Source organism: Heterocephalus glaber, unplaced genomic scaffold (genome assembly GCF_053883595.1).
Source record: "Heterocephalus glaber isolate CG9 unplaced genomic scaffold, H.glaber_assembly_v1.0 deba00001606, whole genome shotgun sequence".
NCBI lineage: Eukaryota > Metazoa > Chordata > Mammalia > Rodentia > Bathyergidae > Heterocephalus > Heterocephalus glaber.
The window spans coordinates 11,162,207-11,172,354 of NW_028258377.1; the positions used below are offsets into that span (position 1 = coordinate 11,162,207).

At 52.3% G+C, this 10,148-nt stretch overlaps 1 protein-coding gene across 1 annotated transcript; it reads left to right on the top strand.

Annotated features, from left to right (window-relative positions):
- The first annotated feature begins 1,668 nt into the window (after nucleotides 1–1,668).
- Cxcl14 (C-X-C motif chemokine ligand 14) lies at nucleotides 1,669–9,713 on the top strand. Its single transcript, XM_004836209.4, has 4 exons — nucleotides 1,669–2,104; nucleotides 2,270–2,375; nucleotides 5,792–5,905; nucleotides 8,467–9,713. The coding sequence occupies exons 1-4, from the start codon at nucleotides 2,041–2,043 to the stop codon at nucleotides 8,480–8,482; spliced, it is 300 nt and encodes a 99-aa protein (XP_004836266.1). The 5' UTR covers nucleotides 1,669–2,040; the 3' UTR covers nucleotides 8,483–9,713.
- Nucleotides 9,714–10,148: the final 435 nt, after the last annotated feature.

The window sequence follows — 10,148 nt, forward strand, 5'->3', positions numbered from 1 at the left end:
ATAAACAACCCATGCAGCCTTGTCCTCTCAAGAAAGAAGGGTTTGGAAGGCTACAACTGCTATCATCTTGGTTTAGACCTCTGAGTGGGTGAAATTATTTGCATTTTTTAGGTTTTTTCTGCTTGTGTTTTCTTATATTTATGTAACAAATATGCTAGTTAGTATTAAGAAAAATCAACTTTTAGTTTGAAAATTTACATAAATGCCTAAAAATCATTGCTTTACACTCATCTTCTGCTAAATGCAAACATCCAGCTGCCAGCCTGGCTTCAAGAACAAACACAACCATGGGCATGGGCTCTGCTTGGTCTTCAGAGCTCAGCTTCCCCTGCCTTCGGCAGCAAATGTGCTCCTGCTGGGAGGAGACAGCAGAGATCTTCAAAGTTGGTACTTAGCAAACTGTCCTCCATTCTCCCCAGAAGCCCTCCCAGAGAGCTGCCAGGCTGACAGCACAGAACTGGGCAAGTTCTGGCCTGGAAACCAAAGCCAGCCCCCTGCAAGCCTGAGTTGCTCCGCCAGCTGTCTCTGGGTCTCTCTCAAAATCTCTTCACCACCAAGTGAAAGCCCAGCAGGCATGAAGGCCACAGACTGGACCAAGAGCAGGAGTCCCAGTTCTGGAGCCACATATACAGGGACCCTCTTGGCCTAGTCACCTGCTTCCAACCTCTATGACCTTGGGCAAGTTGTTGCTTCTCTCTAAGCTTGCTTCTGCACCTGCTAAAGAGAGAAATTAAAAGTGCCAACTTGGAAGTGGCATTCTAATGCTCATATATATAAAATATATGTACTAATGAAGCCAGTAAGTAATATTTCCTGAGCACTATGCCTCAGGCACCTCATTAACTACAGCACTTTGTATGTGTGAGAACATGTACTTCTCACAGCCACCCTACGACAGGCACTGTGACTACCTACACTTCACAGACAAGGAAAAGACATCTTCAAGTGATGAAGTCACTTGTACTGGTAAGTAACGGGGTGGGAATGCCCTCATGGCTGGTCTCACACCACTATACTCTGCAGCCTCACACAATCTCTGAACAAGGGAGGGCCTGTATCTAGATGGTTACCATTGTCATGGCTCCCTCGTGGGCCACTGCTTGGCTTTGGAGAATAGCCTGAAAGTGAGGAGCGCCCAGGTTCTCCCACCTCTCAGAAGGTCACACAGCCACCAGGCCACAGACCCACATTAGAGAGGCTTCTCTAGGAGCACCCCCATTGGTTCAGTGACTGTAGGCAATGGCCTTACTGCTGTACAGCCTATGGCAAATGCCTGTCCAGATCCCCAGACCCACGCTCTGGCCACCAGGGCTGCTAGCCCTACAGGCAGGCCTAGGGTCAAGTCTGCTGGCACTCACACTTGGCACTTGCTCCACAATTCTTTCAGGTCTTCCCCAAGCATCTGGGCCCCTGCCTGAATTTCCCTGGGGCCTAAGAACAACAGGCCTGTCTGACCAGAGTGGGATCTACCAGCATCACAACAGCAATGCCCCTCAGCAGCCTCCCCAAGGCAGAACAGCTGTCCTGGAAGTGTGTGCGGGCTGTGGGCTGGGTGTGCAAGTGTGTACTGGAGAGCCAGTTATGCGCGCGAGAGGGTAGCACGTGTGCATGAATGTGCGGGTGCGCGCGTGGCTCCAAATGTGAGCCACTGCGATCGCGATTCAGTCCCAGGGCGGGTGGCAGGCGGGCTGGGAAGGTCTCCTCCCCCCACCACATTGAGAAATCTCAGTGAGTCACCGAGTGGTTCTGCATATTAATGAGCTTGCTCGCTGCGAGGGCTGGAGCGGATTTAAAAGAGGCCAGGGCAGGCGGAGGGAAGTTGTGGAGTGATCACAGAGCAGAGCGCAAAGCGCTGCTCACAGCACAAGACAGCAGCACCGGACACCCACCGACGGGCGCTGCCCGAGCGAGCCGGGGCCGGAGGCGCGCTCTGAGCTCTCAGATCCGACCCGGGCGGCGTCTCGGGCGCCACACCGACCAGTCCCCGTCCGCGGCACGGTCCCGGTGTCTCTGTTCCTGGGCTGCACCCCTCTGGCCAGCATGAGGCTCCTGGCTGCCGCGCTGTTCCTGCTGCTCCTGGCCCTGTGCGCCGCGCGCGTGGAGGGTGAGTCCGGGGAGGTCCCTTTGTCAGCGTCTGATCCCATCCCGGAGAACCCAAACACTAGCTCTTAGCCATCCTGGGATCCAGGGGAGTCTGGGTGGGCTCTGAAGACGGACGTGGAGCAGGACACCCCGGCCATCTGAGCAGCTCTCGTGCCCTCTCCCACAGGGTCCAAATGCAAGTGCTCTCGGAAGGGCCCTAAGATCCGCTACAGTGACGTGAAGAAGCTAGAAATGAAGCCAAAGTACCCGCACTGCGAGGAGAAGATGGTTATGTGAGTCCTTGCTCCTCACCGCCAGGGTGTCCCATCCTGAGGGCACCCTGGGTTTGGGTCAGGCTGGCAAACATTTCTTTCTACCTTTATCAAGTCCTTGGCAAAGTTTTGTCATGGCCCAGCAAGTCCTTAGGACGCTGGTTGGACAGTCATGAAAGGGGGTCACTGTCCTGGGCTCCAGGAACAGCATCTGAGTCCACTGTGGCCGGGACTCAATTGTCAGCCTCAGTGTGTGCACCAGGCTGCCCAGGGTGCTAGGGCAATCAGGGATCAATGGCTGGAACCCCTCGATTGGAATCATTCAGAATACACTGACCTCCAAACTGTGGGGTGTGCTGCCTTCCTGCACCAGAGAGAGGAATAATGCAAATTTTACGGTCAACTTTCCTTTCAGAGCCTTTGTTTAACCCGGGACAGTCCACCAGGATGGCCAGGGGTTTTTTGTTTGGTTGGTTGGTTGATTTTGAGGGGTTGTTTTGTTTTGTTTTGTTTGGCTTTTAGGGATTTCACTGTGAGAACTCCAAGCTCTTCCTTCAGCAGCTGGACTCCTTGTGGGTCCTGAGCCCCTGCAGTCTTGCAGGAAGTCCTCTCCTGGGGTTAACGTGCCATGAGACCTTAGCCCTGCCGGTGGGGATGCGGTGATGATTTAAAAACTGGGGCAGAGGGAGAGAACACTGAGTTTCCTTGCTGCTCTGCCTTCCCAATTAACCACTTGAGGCCAGCACCACTGTTTCCCCACCAATACGCTCTCGGCCAGGACACGAGCCCTTGGCAAAGCAGCTCCCAAATATTTGCCATGGACCATTGGCCCCTCTTCCCCTCCCCCAGAAACAGGACACACTTTATTCTCAGTCTGGGCAAGTGCCTTCCCCCGGCTGGCCCTGCTGCCCAAAGGCCTTCACAGAGTCTACAAAGGCAGGGTACTGCCCACACCCCGCTACCACCTGGGGCTGCAGGCTGAAGTGAGGGGAAAAAGCCTCCAGACCCAAGCTGACCCTAACACCATCCTGCATAGGCATTTTAATTAACCCCTTATCTTTGTCCCTTGCTTTGCTGACCAAGTCCATACAAATTGCCCTAAAATCCTTTTAGGTGGGGGCTGGGAGTCAAAAGAGGTAGAGGAGGGGCCATAAGCCCCTCAGCACTTCCAGCTTGGGGATTTAAAACAGCAGGGAACATGGAAATTTGTTTCTGAGACCATGTAGGGAACAAAAGCAGGGTATGGGGTGCAGTGGCATCTCAAAAGGACAGAATCCCTCACCAGACAGACTTAACTCTTTTTCCTGGCTAAACATCTCTGCATATAGAGGGAAACAGTAGCCAAACAAGTGCATGAGAAGGCTGTATGCAGCCTTGTGACAACGACAACGTGCAGGGGCCTCTTGAGATCAGTACCCAGCCACCCTCTCCTACCCTCCCTGACTCTTGGAGCCCCCCACCCCCATCCCACCCCCTAAGAGCGGAGGCTCCTCTCCCTTCTTGTATTCCTCAGACTTTCTAGATCAGACAAGAGGCTAGCATTTTTTGCCAAAGCAGGTTTTCAGCCACAAAAGCTGAACAAAAGCAAGTTTTCTAGTTCACCCTGAGTCACCCAGACATCTCCAGTCTGTGGCTGGGGTGGGGTGGGCGGGCAGCAGCGTATCTTCACAAGTAGGAGCCCTTGCACCCAGAAGGGGCCACAAGAGTCCAAATTCTAGAAAGGGCAGGCCGGTTATGTCTTACGTCCCTGAGCTTTGCCTCAAAAACCCTCAACATCCCAGAACGGCTGAGAGAGAGGGACATCAGATCCAGAATTTCTGATAGTTGCTGAGATCCTGAATCTTCCTGTCTGCAATCCACAACTGATCTTCATAATCCCAGTATTGTGATGCAGGATGTGAGCACCAGGGTTGGAGGGCTAAGTGTGCTTTCCTGCTCTTCCTGACCTTCAGGACTTGGGATGCTCAACCTGCACATTGACCTGAGAAGGGGACTTTTATCAGGCTTTGCCATGTCATTTCACTCGAAGTGCATAAGCAGCATTGCAGGTCTAGAGGAAAGTCCATGTGCTGGGTTCCTGAGGGTGACTAGGTACGGGGGGCGGGTGGGGGCAGGTGAGCTTCATTTCACTCTGAAGCTGGCTCCACACTCAAGCCCAGAAAGAGCCACATATCTCTCTGGGAGAACTCCAGGGAAGGCAGGGCCCAGTCACCTTGCATTATCAGAAGACCCTTTCCTTTCCCAGGTCTCTTCTGGTGGCAAGATCCCATTTCATCTCCTTGTTGACTGGGAGGCTGTGTTCATGGCAACCCTGCCCCCTTCTAGAACCTGACCCATGAGCCCTGACACTTCATCTTTGGTAGCCTGTGGGAACTAGCCACCTCTGCCTCACTTCCCACTTTCCCCTCTCACCTCCACCTACTCTTCTATGAACCTCAGAAGATGGCATCCTCACCTCTAACTTGGCACTTTCCACCTGTGCAGGGTGATCCCCCATTCTTGAATACCATCCTTCCGCCTAACTCCTGCCATCCTTCTGGCCAGCACTAGCTCACCTTCCCTCCAGGCTAGAATGCTCACACACTAAGGCTTATCTTTCCCCTTGGCTGTCTCAGCCCCCTTGGTCAATTACTAATAACAGTAACCATTCCCTGGGCCTCTCCCAGGTATCATATACTCTGCACATATTACATTCTTTCATCATCCCAATAACCCTATGAGGTAGGTTTTATCATTATACCCATTTTACAGATGGGGAGACAGATTCAGAGAGGCTATCCAAGGGACCAGCCAAATATGCGGTTCAAACCCAAGCCCCTGCACTCTGTACAAGGTCCTCATGCTTACCTACTGTATGGCTAGGAATCCACCCAGTATCAGAACAGGCTGAGAGATACCTGAGACCTTTGAGCTACGGAGAAGGGAGGTTTTATTTCTCTGCCCAAAGGTAAGATAACTTGGACTTCACACTCAAGCATCAAAATGGGCTTCAAGGCCAAGAGTTTGCTTCAGGATCAGCAAATGCCCAACCCTGGGACAATCTGCGGCAGGTGGGGGGACCTGGGGGTGAGGGGTCAGTGTCTGCAGGACCAGACATGTCTTACCCCCATGGTGGAGCTTCTGAAATCCAAGGGCAGAGGCCTTGGCGCGTACGCCTCCAGATCCCTAGGAGAATCCCCAGACCTACATTCCCCAAGTGAGCCCTAAGCCCTGGAAACAACACACTGCTGGGTGTGCAGTAGGCAGACCCCAACTGCTCCAGGGGGAAAGGGAGGCCACTCTCTCCATACAGGGTTAGGCCTTAATATGGAGTCAGAGATGGAGGGGACAACAGACACCACAAAGCTCACCAGGGAGGGAGCCTTTGAGGGAAGGAGGAGGCCACATGAGGGCTATTGTTCCACATCTCAACCCTGAACGCCCCCTCTCCATTTCAGCATCACCACCAAGAGTATGTCCAGGTACCGTGGCCAGGAACACTGCCTGCACCCCAAGCTGCAGAGTACCAAGCGCTTCATCAAGTGGTACAATGCCTGGAACGAGAAGCGCAGGTATGCATACCTCCTCTCGGCCTCCCACCCTTCCTCCAGAGCAGACTGCAGCTCTTAGGAGGAGAAGGGTCCTCCACATCAGGTCGCCTAACCCCATTCAATATGTGAATGCCCACCGCAATCTCCACAGGCACTGCCTGCATACCCCCAGGAACAGGGAGCTCACCACTTCATGAAGCAGGCTGCTGCTCTCTTGGACAGATATACATAGTAAAGATTTATCTCTTTGTGACCTAAAGTCTGTTTCGTTATAACTTTCATATTATAGTCTTAATTGCTGTTTTTTAAAGTCACATAAGCTGTCAAGTGGCTGGGCAAACCCCTGGCCTGGCTGTCCCTTGTGGATCTTGTAGGGTGAAATGTGGCCGCTTATTGACTTTGTTAACCACAAAACTGTGAGTGTAGGGCCAGGGATTTAGCTCAGGGGTTCCAGCACCTGCTGCACAAGCACAAGTTCCCGAGTTCGATCCCCAGTACCAAAACAAAACAAAACTGTGAGTGCACCCAGGAAATGATGTGGGTAACTCTGCCGACTATTCTCCCCAGGATGCCCCATGATGCTCAGAGAGTGGATAAATTCCTTCCTGTGCAGGTGCTAGAAGGGACATTGGGTCTGAACCTTTAAACCAGCACACTCTTACTCAATGGGGAAGCAGAGATGAGAGCACCGGTGCCCTGGATCAAACCCCAGCTTCCCTTGGGCTCTGTTTTCCCATAGTCAGAAAGTCCTAGCTCTGAGCCCTGGGGTCTAGATCCACACTTGGAAGGGGGCCACTTCTCAGGTGCCTGTACCATGTAAAGGTGAGCTGCCCTAGCAATGGCCCACTCCTTCAACCTGCAGGGCCCACTGTCACCTTTCCCAGGGCCAGCACCTCATCATACACAAGGGGGAAACCAAGGTGGGACTGGGAGTAGACTAACTTCTCTGGGAGCACAGGACAAAGCCAGGGCAGAAAGCCAGGCCCCCAGGCGAGAGGATCAGCCACAGTGGGTAACTGGGCTCCCCTTCCCACCACCTGGCCAGGCGCCACCCCCTCAGGCCCAGCCCTGTGACCAGATTTCCTACAGCTCTTGCACCTGAGCCTGTTTTTGCTGCCTCCAAAACTGCCTTGTTTGCAGTTGCCTGAAATGGAAGTGATGAGGGTGAGACTATTTTCTATATATCTGATGGGAATGGCGCCCTCCTTCTGCCCAGAACACGCAGCTCACACAACAACAGCAGGACCTGCCCTTTCTGCTCTCTGCCACCCTCTAAGCCCTGCGTCATCGAGAGTGGAATGAGGTAACCCAGAGCCAGCTAATGGGTTGAGAACATCTCGCTTCAGCCCCTGGGAGGCACTCACACCTTGGCCCACCTTGCCCCTCACTCTGCACCTGGGTTGTGGCTCTGAAGGCAAGGAGGCGCCTGTGAGTCTCACTGCAGCCCTGCTTTTCCACTTCTGCAAAGTGCACAGATGAGCACACTGAGAACCTCTCTGTCACCAGACCTGCCCTCCCCTCATTGGTCCTGGGTTCATCCTCCCCTCTCGGGTGCTGAGGTGTGAAGAGAGGAAGGAAAGGGCGTGCCCGTGCTTTCTCTACTCCTCCCCCGAAAAGAGATAAAAATGTCCCAATGAATGTGGAATGGAGATAAAGGAACTGTTTGAAGTCCTGGTGGGCCAGAAATGGGGTGGGGGGGGAGAGGAGGGAAGAGGAAAGAAGAAGGAAGAAGAGGGAAGAAGAGGAAAGAAAGAAATAGGCAGGGTGAGGCCTGTGAGGCCAGACAAAGGAGTTCCTAGCATCTCAGAGACCAGAGCTTCTGGCTGCCACAGGAAACAGCCACATCAGGCTTTCTACTTCAACATGTAATTTGGTGGTCTCAGAAATCAAGAGCAAGGCAGAGGGAATGATGGACTGTCAGAGTGTTAAGTATGGAGCTGGAGCAGCCACGGGACAGAGCTGGAAGAAATATAAAAACCTAAGTGGAGCCACCTTGGGAGTGAGGGGAAAGGTGACTCATGGATGCCTAACTAGTAGGGTGAGGCAACATCGAGAGAGGAAGTGCTCAGGGGCACGGACGGGCCCCTTTGGCAGAGTCCCAGGCTGCTGACCTCTCCTCAGCCCTCGGGCTTCTGGAACTGGCGTTTCTCAGGAGGACAAGCCGAAGTCTAGAGAGCGAATAACCACCCCGTGGCTATTTTCTCTAAGAGAGGGACTCTGTACAGATGAATGGAAGGAGGAGGTGCTAGAGAGGTCTTGGCTCCTTCGCCGCCGACCATCCATGGTCACTAAGCACATCTTAGGTCTTGGGCCTCAGTTCCCCCACACACAAGAGGGTTCTTGCCACAGGTCCTTGAGGATATAAAATGGGACTGTAGAGGGAAAGCTGATTAGAAAGGGCAAATCCAGACATGTGAGCTTTTGTGGCCCTTGTGATCACAATCATGTCCCCAGAGATGCCACTCCCACACCCCCAGCCAAAGTCGGTGCACCCCACAGGACCAAATGAAGCCACTCGGCAGCAGCTATGAGCAGCCTGCATCAGGTCCTGAGCCACTAACACCTGTGTTTTCTCTTCCCAGGGTCTACGAAGAATAGGGTGAAAAATCTCTGACAGGAAACTCCAGACCAGTTGCAAGACTTGAGCAAAGGACTTTGCTGGTTAAATAAAAAAACCTTTCTTTCTCACAGGCATAAGACACAAATTATATATTGTTATGAAGCACTTTTTACCCAGGGTCAGTTTTTACATTTTATAGCTGTGTGCGAAAGGCTTCCAGATGTGAGACCCAGCTCTCCTGCGCTCCAGACATCAACACAGGCGGCTTTTTTGCTGAAATGGGGGGAAACTCATGCCTTTCCTTTTTAAAAAATGCTTTTTTGTATTTGTCCATACATCGCTACACATCTGAGCTTTATAAGCGCCCGGGAGGAACAATGAGCTTGGTTGAGACATTTCATTGTAGTGCTGCTCCAGCCCTAGCTGGGGAAGCTTCCGCCCAGAGGGCCTGGCGCCTTCTGCACAGCTGCCAGGCTCTCCTGGGCTTAGGTCCATCACAGCCGCAGTGTGACTGACTCCGCAGTGGCCCCTGTCGCCGGGCAAGCGGGAGCAGGTCTCTCTGCATCTGTGCTTAGAGGAACTCAATTTAGTTGCCAGAGAAATGTGCTTCATCCCTCCAGTTCATTTTTTTCAGTCTAGGAAACATTTCCAAGATCCTGTGGGGGCAAGGCAAGTGACCCTTAAAGGAGGTGTTGGATCTTTTTTCCAACCTGAGGGTTTCTGACAGGTTTGCTGCTTCACTTTGTAATGCTTCAGAAGCACGTGAAGTTCCTACCATTGTTAGCGAAAACCTTAACAAACATTTTTTTTTTTTGGTACCAGGGATCGAACTCAGGTTCTTGAGCTTGAGCAGCAGACGGCGAAACCACTGAGCTAAATCCCCGGCCCTTTAACAAACATTTTACAATATGTGCACAACACGCAACCAGAGACACACAATCTATTGACAAGGGAAAACCTTCGAAGTGTGTTTCTCTCCCTCCACACAGTGGAACTTGCAGAACTAAAGCAGCAGTACATTAGTGGCTCCCCATGCAGCTCACCAGGACCAGTATGTCCTGGTTTGGAAGCTGGGATGCCCGAGCACCTTTTCCTTTGTACATATCTTCTGCAGAGTGCCCCCCATAGGCTGCCCTTCAGTAGAGGCCACACCATCCTGCTGTGTTATATGCTATGTAAATGTCAGAGATCATTAGCGTTGCATGCAGCTTTCATACTCTTTCTAAGACGAAAAGAAAAGTAATAAAATATATTTGAAATGTACCAACATTCTAGACTCCTGACTTTGTTTTCAATTCAGCTTAGATGTCAGTACAATATTTACCACATTCTGAATAAACAGAGACAAATGTATTAGCAGGAAAGAGGTGTTCCCCAAATCTGTAGACACTGTCACCTCTGCGGAATATGTGGGGCTGTTGTCCCACCCAGATGACAGGAAGGCAGGCCTGGAGATTAATGCTTCCCACACATGTGGCAGATTGGTCAGAGGAGGCAGGTGGAGGCACACAGGACTGGAGGGTCACATAGATAGGGTCCCATGGGGTTCAGGGAGAGGCCGGAAGTACCCAGTGCGAGGTTGTGAGACTCTGGAGCCAGCCTTCTGGGGGTGCTGAGGCTCTGTTTCCACTTCTGCAGGATGGACATGACAACACTGCACACCTAATACACTTCTGGGGACTCATAGAACTCGTAAAGCACCGA

What these genes read in the sequence shown, in the direction of transcription:
- Cxcl14 (XM_004836209.4), top strand. Translation starts at nt 2,041, where the DNA reads ATGAGGCTCCTGGCTGCCGCGCTGTTCCTGCTGCTCCTGGCCCTGTGC. An exon ending in GTGCGCCGCGCGCGTGGAGG is followed by an intron (nt 2,105 to 2,269) that starts GTGAGTCCGGGG and finishes CCTCTCCCACAG; the next exon opens with GGTCCAAATGCAAGTGCTCT. An exon ending in TGCGAGGAGAAGATGGTTAT is followed by an intron (nt 2,376 to 5,791) that starts GTGAGTCCTTGC and finishes TCTCCATTTCAG; the next exon opens with CATCACCACCAAGAGTATGT.